At 42.1% G+C, this 20,808-nt stretch overlaps 1 protein-coding gene across 1 annotated transcript in view; it reads right to left on the reverse strand.

Annotated features, from left to right (window-relative positions):
* The window catches only part of FBN1 (fibrillin 1), a 216,908-nt gene that overhangs the window by 115,397 nt on the left and 80,703 nt on the right, over positions 1–20,808 (reverse strand). Inside the window, exons 7-10 of the mRNA XM_065412313.1 lie at positions 18,115–18,240; positions 9,952–10,077; positions 5,620–5,778; positions 300–455 (exon numbers count right to left, since the gene is read on the reverse strand). Of these exons, the coding sequence (XP_065268385.1) occupies positions 300–455; positions 5,620–5,778; positions 9,952–10,077; positions 18,115–18,240 (567 nt within the window). The remainder of the gene's footprint in view (positions 1–299; positions 456–5,619; positions 5,779–9,951; positions 10,078–18,114; positions 18,241–20,808) is intronic.

Here is a 20,808-nt window from a genome sequence, read left to right on the forward strand (position 1 = left end):
AGCCTTAAAAATGACAACCAGCACAGCACATAGGCCACAGTAAATATAACGTAGAAGTAAAGATGGTACCTAATTAAGAGGGGATAGTGTTACAGAGAATGCAAGTTACCACAAGGGGCCTGGTTACAGGGAAAACAGGACATGGTTACTCTGAAACCCAGTCAATGCACATGCAACCACCCAAAGCAAGCACAAGACAGCAGCAATAGGAGTGAGTACACTGCTCCTCAGAAATTCAAATTTTTAATGTGATAAAGACCCAGTATCCTGCAGGGAAAGGGCTAATATTTAATTCTTACCAGGAAGTGTTGGTTGAGGCCGAGGTGGTATCCCAGGAATCGGAGGATATATATGAGGAGGAGGATATCCATTATGAGGGCCTGGAAGAGGGCCTGGAGGAAGAGGAGGTCTTGGAGGCGCTGGCTCAGCTACTACACATAACTTGCGATACTCCTCTGAAACATGAATACACAGCACTTCAGTCTGGTGACAGTAAACATGAAATATCCTCCTGGAAAATGGAGACCAAGTGAACTTATTTCGTAACAGAGGACCTCATTCTGTGAATCGTCCTTCCAGTGCCAAGTAGAATTTAGTACACAGTTCATCAGAACACTGCCACGAGGGGGCATCAAGGAACCAATCCTATTCTATTTATTTAGTCCCTTTCAGGCAAAACCTCTGCCGAACTCAATGGGCATAAGAACTTTTGGATCGGGTCCCAAATTAACTACCATCCTGAAGTCCTTAAAATTTTGGCCTGTCCTGCAGACTGACTTCCACAGAAAAATACTGAGTTTCTGTGAAAAGAAAAGAAAAGAAAAGAAAAGAAAAGAAAAGAAAAGAAAAAGAACCTTCTTTCCTGTATGTCAAGTGAAATGTTAAGGCTCCAGGGTTGTATTTTTGTTTCTCATTAGCATCTCAAGTTGTAAATCCCTTTATTAGCCCAGAATAAGAAGAGTGAACTTGAAGGCTACATAACTTACATTAACAAAACCTATAATATGTGAAGTGATTTTACATATATTTTCAAGATATAATATACTGGTACACAGGGCCGGTGCAAGGACATTTTGCGCCCTAGGCGAAACTTCCACCTTGCCCCTCTCCCCCCCCAACCTCCGAAAAGTAGTAAACTTAGCATTATAAACAGCCTGTCAGAACGGGTAAGGGCTTTGTAATGTTTCTTTTTTACCTTTAAGGCATTTCAATTGTTTGCCATTGCCTCTGATGGTGTCCCATTCAAAGTCTTACTATTGTGCAAAGCTAAACAATTCAGCCTTGCATTGCATCACCAGCCAGGTTAGGCAGGGTGACAAATCCCCCTTGCCCCAAAGGGCCATTATTCCCTTGTGACTAATTTCTACTCCAAGTCTATAAAGCAGACTTTTAAGGTAAATACATTATTCCTTCAATATTACCCATGCACACATCTCACAAAGATTCTCACTCTTGACAAGTTACCAGCCTTGTGTAGATCCCTTCCACGTTCCTCTTTGTGGGTAAGTGCCCTGTAAGACACGTGTGGGGTGCAGTGAGTTTGTCAGGCCTGCAGTGACAGCTGTTTGTGAAGATCAGGGGGCCCTTTACCAAGGGGTGCTGGTGTCACAGTGAGCTTGGGGTGGCTGACAGTATGGGGCAGGGCGCTGAGGCTGGTGGGGCAGGTAACACTCACTGGGCTGGGGGGCAGGCGGTGCCGGGATGGGGAAGGGGCGGGTACCTGTCAGTTTCCAGCGCTTGGGCCGCGCCAGCAGCCTCTTCACCTCAGAGTCTCCCCCGCTTGCCCAGGGGCCGCTCCTCCTCTCAAGCTTCCCGGCCGCTGCCACCGCGGCCGCCCGGGAGGACGCGGGCGGGGGCTGCCGCCGCGGAGGAGATGCAAGGGGTTGGGCTCAGCTGGGGCCCCGCACCTGCTGGCCGAGAGCAGCAGGAAACAGATGCCACTAGGGGGAGCTGAGCGGCCCAAGCCCAGGGCGGTGGAAGCCTCCACAGTAGCAGGGGCAGGCGGGGAGCATAGCCCGCCATGGGGCAGGAGAGGCCACGCTGCTGCTGCTGCTTCCTGCGTACAGCCGTCCTTCTCCTACGCCCGGGAGCCGCAGAACCCAAGTGTGGTGAGGAGGGAGCCGGGGGGCACGCCTGCCCAGGCTGTGGCCCGGTGACCCTCCTGGGGCCTCCTGCAGTGGATGCATGCGGGCGGCAGCCCCTGTGCGCCCCCTGATTCCCCCCTCATCGCGCTCGGGCTCTGCGGCTCCCGGGAGTGTGAGCCACCACCGCTGCTGCCCCTCCTGGAGCAGGCTCAGGGCCCTGCGTCCCGGTGGGAGCCACAGAGCCCGAGCGCGGCAAGGGAAGAGCTGGGAGGCGCACGGAGGCCGCCGCCTGCATGCATCTGCCACAGCCTGCAGGAGCCCCCTGGGGGGGGGGGGAGCGCGCCGGGCCGCAGCCTGGGCAGGAGGGGCGGGGGGCACGGCTACTCCCTGCTAGCGGCGCCGCCGCCTTTCCAGGGCTGCTGCCCCCACCTGTGTAGCGCCTGCTCCTCCATGGCTGGGGCTCGCCACCCCCACAAGCTGACGCTCTGGCTCTCCAGTCCTCCGGAAGGCGGCTCCTCCCTGCCGAGCCAAGGCACTGCTTTTTGGCGCCCCCAACTACTTGGTGCCCTAGGTGACCGCCTAGTTCGCCTAGTGGTTGCACCGGCCCTGCTGGTACAACTGATGATCACAAGGCCACATCTTCAACTGACCTTTCAATAAAGTCCACAAAACATGTATATACAAATAGTCATTAGTGTGTGCAAATCTGAAGGCTTTGGGGGCAATAATGAAGGGGTTCTGTGAAAATGATTCTAAGAGATAAATTAATTCCTAAAAAAATAAAGTCATATGTATGTACAAAACACTTAACAAATTATACCTGTTCCTAAGGACACTGCCAGGAAAGTTAGACTGAATGCTTTAGTTTTCAATCCGACTGTTTAACAGCTTATATGCTGTTCAATATGTTAGAGTAGATTTGTTAAATATGATATTAACCTAAGATTCTCTTTTCCCTGTCATGATCCACTGCATTTGTTTTGCTACTCTTGGACAAGCAGGCGTGACTAGAGAGATTGTTAGTATTGGATCATAGTATTTTTAAAATTTATCACAGTTAGCAGCAACCTAGTTATGTGAAAATACCAATGATAGAAAAGCTGTATGTAAGTAATTACACCAGTTTCTGAGAGAGGAAATACTGTATTTTAAAGTCTGGTGCTTTATCAGCAAAGTAGCTGAGTGTAACACATTACTGGAGCAGCCCCTCTCCACTAGAACAAATCACAGCACCCCTGTTAGCAATCTAGCCAATGGAGCCAAGAGACAATACTAGGAAGTGTTTTGGTGAGATGTGGATCTAGTAGGTTGAACACTTTAGATACCAATTTAAAAGTATTTATAATTTTAATGGTGAATCATGCCCTTTGGTATAAACAATTACTGCTGTGGTATGCAACAGAATACAGTGCAAGCCTTTTTTATTGGAACTCTAATCTCCAAGTATAACTGCCAGCAATAAACAGCCTATTTTATAGTAACAGCTGCAAGAGGGTCTGCTGCCCACATTGAAAAAGCAACTGCCTGGTTATGCACCCAGTGCTCTACTTTGTATTACATTAAATTTCCATATCCAAGTTGGAGAGACTTGGCCTCACCAATGTCATTCACTGACAGCCCTAAAATTCCTAGATTTGGGCTCATTCTTAGGACACCAATGAGAAACCAGTTTCGAAACCAGTGAGCCTGTAATACTATTGGTGATAGTGCTGTGTGTGCCCGTGTGCGTGTGTGTATCTAGCCTCTCTCACCGGAGGATTTGAAAGCAGTTTAGAAAGGAAAGTATAAATTACTAATTCCATTTTAGGTTAGGTCTACATTATGGCTTCATGTACAGTACAAACACTTCACGAGCCCCTGACATGTATAAATAGCCGTGTAGAAGGTGAGACACCGCTTAGGCGAGTAGAGTAGAGACATGCTAGGATCTTAGGGTATGTACCCTGCATGGCTCTCTACACACGACATGCTACATGCTTCCCACATCCATATTGCTGGGTTTAGTGTCCCAAAGCCTCCCCCCATGCCAGAGCCTTTCCCCACCACAGTGAAAGACTGACAGTGGGGAAAGGCTCTGGCATGGCACAGGTAACGAGAAAAGGCTCCTGGAGAATTTCTCCGATGCCTCCCCGTCAGAGCCTTTCACTGCCATGTGCAGCTACACACCGCAGTGTGGATGCTGCCTATTTTTCACTGTGGCATTTAGCTACACTTTACTCCACCCGCTGTTACTCTGTCTTTAAGGCCTTTTCTGGTAAGAGAGGCACAGAGAAGTTAAAAAACTTGCCCAAGGCAGCATGAGCTGTCGGACTTAGCACAGGTTTGGGAGTCGGGAAGTCGTAAGTTCTCAATTCTGCTTTGCCATTGACTTACTATGTGGTCTTAGGCAAATCACTTTTCTGCCTCCATTTCTTCAGCTGTTAAATGGGAATAATCAGGAGTTGTGTAAGGGAAAGCTGGCAGGGTGTTTAAAGCAGAGGGGAGCTCCCACTCCTCCCCCCGTCTTGGGGAAAAGCACTCTCCTACAGCTCCCCATCCTATTTTAACCTACATTAGCCAGGGGACAATACTTGCTTAGTACTAGTCTAGTATTTGAAGCAGTGTACAGACAATGATTAGAACATGTAAAGTACTATATGAATTTGAAGTATTATCATTCAAGTCACTCAATAAGACAGTGACAGAGCCAGGAAGAGAAACCAGGTTCAGACCTTAGAACCCTGCTCTCGCCACTAGATCATGCTGCCTCACTCAACCGGTTAAAAAATAGGGATTGTGAACATTCCCCCATCCTGTGAACCAAACCTGCATTTTTTCATATTTACATTGCTTTGCAGAAAGAGACCACTCCACCTCCTCTCTAGCCTCCTCCCTCTCCCTAGCTCCTGATCTAGTGTGAGCTCCCTCCCTGTAATCTTCCTCAAGTCTCTTGCACTCTTCTTTCCTGTGACTTTCCAGTAGGCCTTCAGTCCACCTTCTCTCCTAAACACCCTTCAACAGACCCATCCTCTGGCCCTTTCCACTCGGTTTCACTACTCTGCTGGCCCCTAGCCAGCTCTGACTCCAAGTGTCATGTTCTCTGGGACACTCAATGCAATGTAGGGCAAATAACTGCAGAGCGCATGAATTCAGTGACAGTCAGGACCAGCGGTGAGGAATCACATGGTTTAAATGAAAGGACCCTCAGTGGCTGCAGGCCTTCAGAGAAAACGGGCCAATCAGAAGATTGAGAGACAGGACAAAGGGAGATAAAGACTATTAGAAGGTCATGGTGAGAGGAAAGGTGGGAAGGAACTAGAGCCTACTACAGGATTACGGCGGGAGTAGCCTGTGCCTATTGGCAGGGTTTTTGAGAAGGACGCCTAAAAGTTAGGTTAAGACTGAACATCCAGTCCTTTAGAGATTGCTCATCACTAGCCATAATCCTTTTCATAAGATTTCAGCTAAGTCTACACTGCAAACATTACTCACAAAACAGGATAACTGAATAGGAAAGTGCTAAACCATTATTGTAAGAATGCAAAATGATCCATACCAGTAGCTCGGATCGGGCACATTTCAGGGGCACTCACTGCCCCAGGAGACCAGCATCGTCCGGTGTCACAGCAGCATTGCATTTTAGTTAAAACCTGGGGGAGCTGATTGCCGCAACGGCCATTGGTCAGAGAAGAGAAACAGTATCCAGGACGTACATCTAATGGGGGGAAAAAATGCACATGGAAATATCAGGCCGATAAAAAATGCATCTTTCATTTACAAATCCAATGCCTATTGCTCCTAATGCTGCCTTGGCAGCAAATGTATTGGTTTGCTGGGTTGAGTAGGATTGATTCAGTATCAATAATATTAATTTTAAAAAGTTGAGAGCAAAACAAGAAATTGGGTGAGATTTGGTAGGTTTGGGGTTTTAAAAGCTCAAAACCCAGCACAACTTTCTCAAGTGTTGCCAACTCTCAGGATTTTTACTGTAAATCTCAATACATTTGGAGTTTTCTTTAAAGCCCCTGAAGTCAGGTGATGATGTAAAAATCTCAGCTTTCATTTTAAAAAACCCTAATTATCTAGCCCTAATGGTTGCAGAGTAAAGCTTGAAAACGTGAACCAGAAGGACTCAAAATCCAGCAAGCAAATAAAAAGAACCACCCAAGGGATTATTCTCAAAATCTCATGATTTTAAGCCAACCTGGTGATATTTGGGGCTTGGCTCATGATTTGTGAACGAGGATGGCAATACAGAGAGGTTCCCAAACCTTTTGTGTCAGCTTGGACCCACTTGTGAGCCATCACACCACTGGCAGATTTATGGTTGCACTTCAAAACCAGGTGGAGTGCCATGATTTTTAATGAGACTTTGCTGTGAGTTCTTAGACTCATGGAAACCTGAAAGCTAAAGTGCAGTTCAGAGGTACAAACCCTACAGGAAGTAAAACCAAAGAAAATGTGATGTGAAAAAAAACTCTTCAGCTAGGAGTCCTATGTTGTAATAAAATAATAAATGTATAACAACAGTGTGGGAGAGGAGAAAAAGGAGAAAGAAGAAAAAGTTTATTCAATATTTAATGTTTCAGCGCCTTCACAGAAAAGCCCTATGGTGCTATAATTGTCAACATTATTACAACCAGCATCAAATCATTATTGTTTCAGCTTTAATTTAAAGGCTGTAGATGTACGTTAAACAAATTACAGCTCCCACGGCCACACATTCATTTATTTTTCATTAGTCCTGGATTTGGAAGATGAAGTGAATTATGACTGAAATTACATATAGATGGCAGAGCAAGAAATTACAATACAATTGCAACAGGTGCCATCAAATTGTTCATGGAGACGTGTTAGCTTCATATCTAAAATGGGCTAGCATGTGTTCTACAAAGAACAGCTGTACCCAGATTTCACCTTCTCAGCTCTAGCGACATTTTACAAACATCTCCTATGTTGGGGGGGGGGAGGGGAGGGAGAAAAACACCCAAACACCTTTTCAAAGTCTATGATGCAATCTGCAGTTTTGAGTAATTCTTTCAGTGTCACATCATGTCAGCGTAATTCAACTTAAAACAAGCTGTAGCAAGATTTGATGTTGCACGATAAACCAGACTGTTTTTAAAGCAGAAGAATATTCACTGTCAAAATGTAGAAGAAAAACATGGATGTAATCTTATATCAGCATGCAACATTCCTTAAAGAAAGTGTTTCAATTATCCAGGATGTGGCAGATTCTGCTGTCCAGCATCTCAGTTATCCAGAGTTTAGCAGATGATACTCTACAGTTTGTATAAAAATCCAAGGAAATTCCTTATTATTTTGAGGGAACTGATGATATTCAATGATCTGATGACAGAGTCTGTAATGGTTTTGCCTTTCATTAGCTGGAATCCTAAACAAAGATATTAGCGGTACTAATACTGATGGAGACAGTCAGCCATTGCTTCAAGTTTTAGAACTAATTCAATTCAAATCACAGAACCATGAAAATTTCATATAGAAAAGACTTATTAGATCATCTAGCCTATGGGTTCTCAATTTTTTTTCCATCCACAACCCAAAAATTGTCCCATGATCTACCATGTTAAAATGAATCTCAGACTGGGCCAATACAAATGAAACATCTATGTAATGTTCTCCATGCTACATTAATTTCTTTGTTAGGTTTCATTCTGACTGCAGAATTATGAGGCTGGGGGAAGTGTTGAAAGGATAACAGGGTGAGGATAGAAGTGGTTCTAATCCCTGCTCCTTAATCCAGGGCCCTTTATTTGTAGACTCAGAAGCCCCTTCCCTGTCCCCGTTAGCTAACATTTATCTAACACTTTTTACTTGAGGACAGACATATTATAACTAAATAAAGACTAGATGTTCTGCCTGGCTCTAATGCAGATTTTGGCTATTTCCTTGTTAATACTGCAAATGCACAGCTTGCAAATTAAGACATAAATCTAAACTATGTGCAGAAAATTAATAGTGCTTCACATTTAGCACATTTTTCCTTGGACGTGACGCCGAATGTTAATGATGGCTCATGGCCTGGTATATCATTTACATGTACATATACATTGTCATCACTTCAATATCCAATTGTTAAACTAAACTACTTCAGCCTGGAAATAGAGGGAGGGAGGGAGCAGACAGTACGGTTGAAAATCTGAAGGAATCTAATGTGAGTGATGGCATCAGACAATCTTGACTGCACAGTATCTATAGAAAAGCAGAATCTGCACTACACTAGTGAGTTAAATTGAAAATATTATTAACTAGTATTATACTGAAGGGAAAATGCACATCTTGTATCATCTCTATAGCAGTCTGCATTGCTGTGTGTAAACAAACATCTAATATATACAATATCTAGTGAGCAGCACAGTCCTTAAGGAACTACTTGTCCAAAGCAAGAAAAGCAATGACCAGGTGCATTCTGTACCCTCTAAATACCATCTAACTACACAAACAAATACTGTGTCTGATAGTGGAAGAGATACTGTTAAAGGAAATGCATTTCTGAACATATACAAAAGTATAATGGCAACCTTCACAATGAATCCTGTCCTAAACTAATGTCTTTCCAGATTTCTAGGGAAAAGCACTTTTTGCTGGGAAAATTACTCTCCCTCAATATTTTCCTTTCAAGAGTTGTTTTTCTGCTCTGTCCTTTACCAGCTGATCTCTTCTGAAAGGTGCTAATATGGGGAGACTGCCTTATTCCGCCCAGTTTTCAGAGCCTTTTAACATTTTAAATAAACCAGCCAAAACCATGGAAATTTAATTTTCATTTAATTTGAAAATGACTATGAAGGCTCTGGGTTTCAGGACTGAATAGAGAACAACAGACTTGCAATAAGTTTAAAGGAAAGACAAGAAATAATGGTGCATCCTAAAATACCTGACCGAGTTGGAAACATATGGATCTTATTCTAGACTGGGGATATCATCAGTCACCAACTACCAGGGAGCAGGCAGACTATATCCTTCCCAGAAATAGTGTTACTTCCGCGCACTGTACTTTGGAGACCATGACACCAAAGTGTCAGTCAGTGAGTATGGCAACCCCCGATACCTTGTCTGGAAGCACAGTAGCAACTTCAGGGATACTGCTTTGGGGCATTATGTGATGCAACATGACACAAAGACTGCTTTGGAGGGTCATATCCATTCCATCACATTCAAAGTAAGGCACAACAGCACCTCCACACTATCAATGTCATAAAAATCACACTACTGCATGCACTTCAAAGATAGCAGCCACCAGCCAGGCCGATTAAAGTCATTACACATTATTTTCTTTAATGAAAAACATTTTGAATAAAACCTATAAAGCCTGTGACTGTCAATGTTTCAAATTTCTGTGTCTATGATTTTATTTCTTGGGGTTGTTTTTTTAAATAACCATGCAGTGAAACACATGCTGCAACAAAGATTAATGTGGGAGAATAGGAAAATAAGGGGAACCCTATAAAACAAGTTCAGCTCATTTTAATGCAACATACTTTTTAAAACAGCTTTATAGAGAAACCCTGAATAAGAAAAAGGGAAGGGGAAAGATCACAAAAAAAAGGAGAGAGGAAAAGGGACAGACTACAGTAAATACTGTATATCATTACCCATCTTTTTAGTTAAAAATATCAAATGATTTCAGAAAGGGAGTAGCCACATGGACTTTGTGTTAAATTGCAAGAGTATCATTAGCTACAACAGCAAAAAGAAAGAAAAACAGAAAATTAACCTTTTATGATAGCTGTGGGCACTTGCTCTCAAGAGGAATTTCAAGAGAGCTCCTATGGTTATTAAATATATTTTTGTATGATATTATCTACTTTTATGGATATATGCATGTCAATAGCATCTACTACTCCAACACCTATAGTTTTATACTCACCTATACATCTTGTGCCATCAGGAGCTGTATAAAAACCAGGTGGACATTTGCAAAAGTAACTGCTAACAGTGTTAGAACACTCTCCTCCATCACAGATTCCAGGAATGGTGCTGCATTCATCAATATCTGCAATAAAAAGAGAGATCTGATCAGCTTAATTATCAAGATTGCAGCATTAAACTATTTATCATTATTGTTAAGGTCAAATTCTTTTACTACAATGGAGTTACGCCAGCAATGTTTATAATATGGTACCAATAGGTGGCTCTAAAATGGGAGCAGAGCCTTATTTTGTTAGACATCATATAAATACATAAGAAAAACAGTCTGAGCCCTGAAATAATTTGAAACTAAGGAAATACCATATTTTCTAAATTCCAGAAGCACCAGAGAATACACTTCACTGTTTAATAATGATGGGTGCAACCCTGAAACTTGATTTAAAACTGTCGAGGGAACTTATTGAATGTAGGCAAAATGCAAATGCAAATTTAAATTTAGCTAGTGCACTGGAGTGAGCAGTCTAATTTTAAGAAAACTGCCATTGGATCTTTAATGACCACAAGTGGTCCGGAGCCACATTTTAGGTCTCATGGTAATTCCAGTATGCTATTAACACCATGCTTGGGCACTAGTTCAACTCCCACGCAAAGAGAAGTGTACCACTTACTGAATCACCAACACCACTTCCTACCGTGCCTAGGTTTTTCTTGGAAGCCTCTCACTCAAGTATTGACCAGACAGACCCAATTTAACTAATAAGATCCGTTAGCATTACAGCACAAGGCAGTCAATGAACATCAACTTTCCCACTTCTTCCATCTTTAAATAACATTGCCCTAATGCTACCTGTACTACTCTTTACCAGCATACAATATTTGTCTGAAATAAAGGTTTTCATGTGCTATAGATTTCTAGACATAAATTGAAGTATATAGCACAACACAAACGGCAGAAGGCAGATCACATCCATGATCGTCTTATACATTGATCATCACTTTTAAACAAAAGGATCATGCAATGGATGCAACCTCTAAGAAATTTATTGCCCATATATAAACTCTTCAAGTGACAAACCATTTACAGGAAGATCTTCACTGTCAGCATAAAAAAAATGACAGCACATGCCTCCATATACATGATCATACCTACTGACTCTGATAACAGAGTCTGTAATGCTGAAGGTTCTATTCCTTCCACAGCACAGGGCTTGTGTGACCTGCAATGGCATGTCAATATCAACCTATGCTAACATCAATTGTTCATCAATTGCTGGTGGTAATCAGCCTATAGTACTTTGTCATCCCTTTCTTTTTCAGTGGCTGTTTCCAATCTGCAGCTGGTACCACTTAGCACTCATCTAGGGAGCTCAAGCACACAGGAATTGAAAGACAGACAACTTTTTCCATCATCTGCCATATAAGTGCCTAAGATAAGAACACGTAACTATCAGCAAACAGGAAGAAAGAGTTCTGGCAGCCATAAAGGCAGGCTGCATTCTGGAAGATGCTCTGGAAACCAATAACAACCACCTGTCTAAATGTCTGTAACATCAACATGCAGCCCACAATGTGATGAGAATCCAATGGCACCAAAGGCCCAGATGAATCAAAAAGGTATAGAAAATAAGTGACTATAAAAGGGGTGAAATTCAAATCAAGTAGCTGAAGAAGCTTAACCCCATCTTATTAACAGTCCATCTTATGTGCAGCAAAGAAAAACAAAGGATAATGTCCTTGGCCTCTGTACGTCTGATTGTGTGGAACATGGCAAGAACTATATTGCACCTTTCATCCAGAGATATACAAACCGATAGATCAATTTTATACACGTGTAGATAGGAATCACTTCTTCCATCAATGAAATATTTGAAATGAAATATAGCAAATGGTTAACAGCTACACCACACAACAAGTTAGGGCACACTGTGAAGATATCTATTTTATGCATTAAAAATTATTTGAGGGAAGTTTGGCCACAATAGCTGGGCTAACGCCTTTACTAGTTCCCATTGGATCTTTAATGAGCACAAATAGAGAGGACCTCAGTTGCACATCTCATTGGAGGTGACAAGGCAAGAAAAAATAAATGTTATTCATTTGCCTTCCTGCCATTATCAGCCTGAAGAATCAGGTACTTTAAACCACCCTATAGTGAGATCTGCTTATTCTGCTAGGAGAGTACAGACCATCTAAGAGTATATAGAGATTGATTCATTCTAAAACCCTCCTCGTGTCCATCAAAAATGCATTCTTCCAAACATCTCAGTGAGCTGTTATGTCATTTGTGTGGGCCACATTCCACACATGGGTGTATGGGACAGGTGTGATTTCTTGTTCGGTGCTACTTAAAGGGCGTTGTCAAAGCCTTGAGTCTGAGCTCCCTGGGAGCAGTGCTGAGAGACTTTTGGCTTCTGCACCAGGATTATACTCCACAGGAGTCCCAAAAAAGTCTCAGAAACAAAAAAATGTGGAAATTGAATTTTGGTCTGAATAACGCACTTAATTAACAGAGAAAAATGCAGTTGTAAATGGATCAGGTTCAAGTATCTTCTGACTCAAGTTCACCACTGTTTAAATTCAGTGTTGCCACTGTTTATATAGACTCTGACCTTTTTAAAAGCAAAATCACCACTCTTTAATTTAGGTTGAGCCTAACCCAAACAGCATTTCACTGTTTATATTACTGTTGACATTAATATAAATAACAGTGTCACTGTTAAGCACGTGAGTTTTATAAAGGTAAGTATGTCTGAGGTACTTGCAGATATAAAGGTCACTGCAGAAAGAATTATCCCAAGAACAACCCAACATCACCACCACCAAAAAAAAAGTTACTTGGCTTAGCATTAGTGAAACTGAAATGGAGATGATGGCATGAATCAGTGAAACAATCTAATATTTAATGTTCTAAATCTAATCTTGCATCACCTGTGCTGGTACATAGCACAATAGCTAAAAGATTTTTGGCTTTCCAACTGGGTCTGTTGTCTCACAGGCTAATAAAGGTCAGAGTTGATCAGAACTTGGATGGAAGACCTCCATGGAAGAGATACATACTGTGGGAAGTATAGTGTTGGTGAGTCAGTAGGCAGCTGAGCCAGATCTACTGTACAAATGCCAGAGATGGTATTAGGGCTACCAGAGATGCTACTTAACAGACAAGATGTAGAACCAAGGACTTGACCACTTGTGATAATTACTGATCCTTGAGGTGTCCTAAAAATGATTCCAATTTGAGTAAAGTACTTTGTGCTTAGTTACATGCTCCCTTCAGTATTTTGAAATGTGGTGTAATGATGCTGTAAACTGTTCAACAGCCATCCCCTTTCACACCAGAGGGAGCTGAAGTGTTATTTTTAATTATTTGCATTGCAGTCACGTCCACAGGCTCCAATTGAGAGTAGGCCCCATTGTGCTGGGCACTGTTCAATCATTTAGTAAGAATCAGTCACTGTCTCACACAGCTTCCAGTTTAAACAGACAAAAGGTGGGGAAAAGGAAGTATCATCCCCATTTTACGGATGGGGAACTGCTTCACAGAGATATTAAATGACTTACTAAAGACTACACATTAGGTCCACGGTAGAGCCTGGAACTGAACTTAGGTATCCTGAGTCCCTGTCCAGGACTTTACCCACAGACCACCCTTCCTTTCAACAAAGTGATTCCTGCATAAATATTTGTACTGTTTGTAAGGCACTTAGAGATCCTTTGGGATTAAAAAAAAAAAAAACATAGATATGCCCGTATTTAAAAGCCAGTCTCCTCTTTGGTGTACAAAATTTGTCAGAAAATTCTATCATTATTTAATCAAACTTCAGCATAATGCTGAGGCAGCAGGCAACTAGAAGTACAGTCTTTTAAATGAAACCTAAATCCAAGGGCCTGCCTGGTAACTTATGGCCATTAATGATTGTGACACACTGCAACCCAAAGTAGTACCTTCTAGTCCCCGTATTCATCATTGGGGCTGGTTGTGATATTCCATACAAAGCATGCCATGTAAGATACCATAGGAAAGGTCATGATCTGCTGAAATCCACTGCTCTGTCAAAATGTGTATATTGTTAGTGTGCATGAAGTTATGAGATTTTGATGTACGGTTGTTACTGAAATATGTTGCGAGTTTGGGAGTTGCCCACTGCTAGTTCTCCAGTGACAACAACAAAGGATTCAGAGTTGCAGCCGTGTTAGTCTGTATTTGCAAAAAGAACAGGAGAACTTGTGGCACCTTAGAGACTAACACATTTATTTGAGCATAAGCTTTCTTGGGCTACAGCCCACTTCATCGGATGCATGCAGTGGAAAATACAGTAGGAAGATATATATATACACACAGAGAACATGAAACAATGGGTGTTACCCTACACACTATAAGGAGAGTGATCAGTTAAGGTGATCTATTATCAGCAGGAGAGGGAAAAAAGCATGCTTACCCAGTACTTTTTATTTTCTTTGGCAACTATCTCTGACCTTTATGCCTACCACTTATAATCACTTAAAATCTATCTTTCTATAGTCAATAAACTTATTTTAATGTTTTATCCTTACCAATGAGTTTGTCTAAAGTGTTTGGGAAATCTGCTCAGTTTACAAAGGCTGGTGCATGCCCACTTTCCTTTGACGAAGTGGTGAACTAGTTAATAAACTTGCACCACTCAAGAGAAGAGCTTGAGCAGTTCAAGGAGGTATATTGCTGGGGTGCAAGTCTCAGGGCTTCAGAGATTTGCTGGTGTTTCCCTGTGTATGGTTCAAGAGGGGCTTGGGGAGCCTTCATGCAACTTAGCTGGGCTTGCCTCTGCATGGTGGTGGCTGAGTGATAACAGCGCCTGGAGGGGTTCACTGCTTGTTACTGGCAAAGAATTTTGATAGACAGTCCAGGCTGGAGAGTTAAGGGGGCACAGCGGTTGTACCTCAGGGATCCCGACACAATGATCCTGTGCCATCTCTTAAAAGTAGTATGTTAGCCCAGAAGTCCTAGCAAAATTTCAACGTGTGTAACTGCATTCTATCTATGGTATCTGCATTCCCCATGGTTCTTCAACGAGGGAGGCTGATAACAATATAAATAACTAAGTAATATTGTGATTATGTTCCATTAACTTTTCAGATCACATATGCATGCTGACTGAAGTATGGACCAACACCTAGCTGAGGAAAATATAGCAGACTCTTCACTGCTGTTCAGAACCTGCACATGTCTCTCTGGCAGTCTTTAACAAAATTTCCATTCATTGCAACGTAACCACAGGATACACCAGGCATAGCATATGGAAGTGGGAGTTTCCTACACAATTCATCACTGAAGGGCCTGAAATTGCAGTAGCGGTGTTTGCTGGGATGTCCAGGTCTACAGGTTTCAGTTTTGCCATCATTAATATTTCACAAGACACAAGTTCAGTCTTTATTATTCTCCATCTCCTCAGTGCTCTATCCCCCAGAAGGAAAGCCAAACCACCAGCAGCCAATGTGAGAAACATACAGTATGCAAATTCTTACAAAATGGCTTTCCATAACCTACAATTAAACTAAAATGTTTGTAAGATATTTATTACTCAAAATAGGGATTTTGCCTTTTAAATGACTGTGCTCCAAATTTTCAAAAATGACTAGTGATTCTGGGTCCCTCAGTTTTGGGGTGCCCATTCTGAGACTCCCGAAGGAGGGATGATTTGCAGAGGATGGGTGTCTCTCAAAATCAGGCTCCTCTAAGATGTTACAAGTTGGGTACCCAAAATCATTAAACACTTGAAAAATGTAGAGCTGGTTTCCTACTTCTGTTAACATGAATCTATTTTAAATGTAATGCCCTAAATCAGTGATACTCAGTCTGAGGCTTGCGAGCCCCAAGTGTCTCTTTAATGCATCCCCTGCGTCTCTTTGCAGCACATAATAAAAAAACACTGGTTAATAATTAAATCAGACAATCTAAATTAACAACCAATCAGGATGCTTTTACTAAGTTATTAAGCGATTGTGTTTGATAAAACAATACTTTGTCATTCATTTTGCTATGAGAATAATATATATATATATATATATATATATATATATATATATATATATATATATAAACTAAATATTTCCCGTCACACTGTTTAAATATGAATATATTGTACTACAGTAAATGAAACAATGAATTTATACTACTGTGGCTCTTTTGGGTAATGTTGATTGCTAATTTGGCTCCTCAACCACTGTGCTCTGAATATCACTGCCCTAAATGAACATTGTCAGGATAAAAAGCTATAGATAAGGAGGAATAAATTAAAACCATATGCACATTATTGGCCTGTTTCGTCAACAGTCATATTTTAAAGGCCCAGTTCCGGATCCCTTGTGGACCCAAAATTCCCAATTAAATGAATGGGAGTTTGTGTGAGCAAGAAATGGAGGATCAGTACTTGCATAAACACAGGCTACTGATGATCTCCTCCTCGGGCATATTCTGATGCACTTGCTTACACTGAGTAGTACCCTAGTGAAGCCAATTGGAATTGAACCACCTGTGGAGAAAGGAGCTACTCAGCCTGAGTAAGAGTATCAGGCAGGGTCGGTTCTAGGGGGACCACGCTGGACGCCAGCTTTCAGGGGGTGCTGACCTACTGTGGCCTCAGCTTTTTTCCCCCCCCACTCTGCTCTGAATGGCCGGGTATTTATTTGTTTGTTTTCTCTGCCACTCAGGGGGTGGTGGTGCCAAAAACATTTTCCAGCCAGGCTGGCTGGCAAAATGGCTAGGGCCACTCCTGGTATGAGGACTGGGCCCCAAATTAGTTAAGTAACATACATTGGAAACAAGCATTTTTATAGCTAGACAACTCAACCAAAGAGGGATGAGAAAGCTTTGGAAATCATCCTCCTGTCATTTAATCTGAAAGAAATCTTTTCTAAGGACTGGAGCCTGCAAGATGTTAAGTGCTCTCAACCCTCATGGCCTTAGGACTTTGCAGCAGCATGGGAGGCCCGGTCCTGCATTATTAAAGCCACTGAGACAGTTGTCATCAGGGCCGGCTCCAGCATTTCTGCCGCCCCAAGCAACAAAAAAAAAGCCGCGATCGCAATTGCGACCGGCGGCAGCAATTGGGGGGGGGGGAGGGAGGGAAGCCACGATCGGCGGCGGCAGTTCAGTGGCAGGTCCTTCGCTCCTAGAGGGAGTGAGGGACCTGCCGCCCTGAATTGCCGCAGGTGCCGCCCCTCTCCCTTGGCCGCCCCAAGCACCTGCTTGTTAAGCTGGTGCCTGGAGCCGGCCCTGGTTGTCATTGACTTCAATGTAAAGGATCAAGCTACAGTGTTGCTCAGTAAGGCTTGGGATGAAAGAGGGGGAGGGCTTCCATTTTCAGGGTCTGATTGGGATTCTGACCCCTGATCGACCTCCAGAACCCCAACACTGACTAGGATACTAGGTATTGACACTCAGCTTGATTCCTGACGCTGTCTCCAGCTCTGACCCGCAGCTTGACTCCAAACTCTGACTCCAGTTTTCAGCCTCTGCTTGACTCTTGACCCTGATACTGACTCTGACCCTGGACTCCAAGCTCCTGCCACTAGTCCTCCCTCCTTTGCCCAAGCTCCTGATTGTAATGCACATTTCTGCATTGCCATCTGCCACTCATCTACATAACGAGGACCAAAGCACTGATAAAGGAAGACAAAATACTTCATCTAAAGTAGAAAAGAAAAAACACACAAAATATACAACTTCCAAGGACAGTTAGGTCTTAATCTTGCAGTTGTTACTCAAGCCAAGCTCCCATTCATGTCAAATGGAGTGTTACCCTAAGTAAAGAGAGGGAAATTGGATCCTGCATGTCATATAAGCATTCTTGTAAATCAAATTGTGCAAAGACATGTGCCTCAAATATTTCTAAAGCAAAATATTAGTTCATAAATATTCTATGTTTTCGTGTTTAATTTGATTCAGATGTACCTTGAGTTTTTAAGTCTGTAAACGGTTACATGAAAAAAAATGGAAAAAGCTGCAGGGGCAATATTTTCTCTGGTTTAGAAGAAGAAAAGCATATTGTTCATATGTGCAATAGCATTTGCATACTCAAGGAAATAAGAGAGACTGGAACATTTGTGACAATCTTCTAAACAAAGCTGGCATCAAACCGAAGATTTCTCCCCCTTACTTTGAGATGAAAGTTCTGAAAGTTCTTACCTTCGCATTTTTGTGTCACTTCATTAAACTTGTGTCCAGCTGGGCATTTGCACTCAAAAGATCCAACAGTATTAATACAATTTCCCCCATGACAGATCCCAGGGATGGCTTGGCATTCATCCACATCTATCATATAATAAAGGAAAAACACCCACATTTAATTCATTCCTCAGAAAGAGCCATAACAATTTGTCCATGCAGAAACTAAGTAAATATGCCTAAATCTGTTGCTCATCCCATCATAATATTATGATTCTTGCCCGTGAAGAGATTGATTTTGTAATTACATTATAGAAAGAATGATTAATTACAATTCTCTAAAAAAATTTCGGTAAGAAATTGCTTGCTTATTATTGTTTCACCCTTTCAGCTTATTGCTATAACATTTACTTCTGTTTTTCAAAACATTTGGGGCATATTCAGTACAGGGAAGACTGTCCTCTGAAAATCAGGCCCCTTTAAGGTTTCTCAAATTGGGCACCCACAAATCACTAACCCCTTCTGAAAATCTTGACAGGCATGTACAATAGGCATATGCAGAATGAGGCATATGCAGAAATTTTGGATGAGTGCAAGAGCTTCAAGCTACTGCCTGTGGGAGAGACCCTTGTTCTTCGTGGTATTCAGTCTACTATTGATGGGGAGTTTTTATTCTTCACTCCCAAGGGGCAAGGGGCCAACTACCCTTAAGTGGTGGTTAGGACCTGGTTTAAGAATCCATGACTGACATTAATGAACAATGTACTTAGACATTAATGACGTAGCTTTTTACTTTCCCTTTTTTCCCTCCTCCTTATATTTAATCTTTGTTTTTAAGAAAATGAAACAGCAAAATTGATGGCACCTTGTGGGTAGGAAATTAAATGTGAACATGTCAAGGGATCCCCATTTTTTGTCACCACATCAACCTTAACAAAGCAAGGCTGCACATAAATATTAAGTTGCAAAAGTCTGGCTAGACTGTGGCTTTCAGCAATGGCTGCATTGGAAAGTGGAAGGGAGGAGGAGCAAAGCAGCAGTGGGAGGGCTTGGAGGTCTCAGAGAATTCTTCTGGGAGCTGCATGGTAGTGCAAGTCGGACCCTGAGCTCCACCATCTGTGGGAGCATTCAGAATGGTCCTCCCACCCTTGCACTGGCCACACCCCCACGATCCTTCTCTTCTAGCCTCTCCTTGGGGAGTCTACTGCTGCTGGTAAAACTAGATGATTGCAGTGCTTGTGTTCCTCACCATTACTGGCTTAAACACAGGGACACAGGATGGAGAAAACTCTCCGTCTGCCCTTTGTGAACACCACAGAGCCAGCCACAATCTGGCCCATAATGTCAAACACAAAAGTACTTTGTCTACAAAAAGGGCTGAGATTCAATTCATGTGAGGGCTACAGATGGGATTTTCAAAAGCGCCTAAGTGATCTAGGAGTATAAATCCCATTAAAAGCCAATGGAACTTGTGCTCGTAAATTACTTAAACACTTGAACATTTCATCCTACATCTTTGATTCCCCTGATTTTTAAGTGTTTAAAATCTCAACCATGACACTTCATTAATTTAACTTTCTGCATTTTTTTAAAATATGCCAGATAGACAGACAAAGAGCAGATTTGAACAGTGGGCAACAATTTTGTATTTTTCTCGACGTATTTATTTATATTATATATATCTTAAATATGTGTCCATTTGTCTTACTGACTCTCAAACATCATAGGCTTGTTCTTTCTTCAGAGAACCTGCGTGAACAAGCCTGGATTTTATTGAACCTGCTTTCATTTTACTATTTAGATCAAATATGGATGTGAAATAACATCCACTAAGATTGAAGACATTTAAGTTATCTGATTTAAAGAGGACTGGATGTCATACAATTGCATGAAGAATAAAGATAACATATAGTTCCATAGCTGGTCTGTTAAAAGTATGGACACAAGAGAAGAGATCAACTGGAAGTACAAGTCAAACCTACAGAGCCAAAATTGGATTGGCATTGCATGTAGTTGCGTGCTAAGAAACCTGCAATGTGAAGAAGCAGCCTTGTTCTGGACCTTCCCGTGACACCAACAATGGAGAGGTATAACAAGGTGCAGCCTGAGAGCTGAGGGCATGGGTCAAACATTTATGCACATACAGTCCCTGACCTGCCAATGACTGCAATACTGAACCCTCTACACAGTTTCTCCCTGCTCTTTCACAGAGAGAGAGAGGACTGTGCCTTAGGATGTCTGAGGTCAGAATATGGGCACATGTATCCTACAAAAGCAGCATTAACATGTGTCCATCTAGAGGTATAGCAGACCCGTTTGCAGGCACCAGACAGGACTTGGCCAGTGGTACAAGATGTCTAAATGTTTTAATGCAATGGAATGCCTTGAAGTTCTTCACAGGAATTTCATGATTAAAATAAAATTAGTAATAGATTTATAATCTTTATCTTCTCTATTTTCACAATACAAAATATGTTCGAGAGGTCTAAATGAACAAGTCCCAAAGATACAGTCCTGGGAATTTATAATCCACACCAGTTCAGTACATGGCTGCCCCTGTTAACTTTCTCCTGTTTCCTGCCAGACATCCAGACAATAAAAGAATTTGTACAGCTGGAAGTATTAGAATAAAAGCCAAAAAAGCAGCGTAAGGACTTTCTAGGGTGAGGCATGCTCAAAAAGAAGCAAGCAACATCTGGGTGGATTTTACAATTT

This window comes from Emys orbicularis, chromosome 10 (genome assembly GCF_028017835.1).
Source record: "Emys orbicularis isolate rEmyOrb1 chromosome 10, rEmyOrb1.hap1, whole genome shotgun sequence".
NCBI lineage: Eukaryota > Metazoa > Chordata > Testudines > Emydidae > Emys > Emys orbicularis.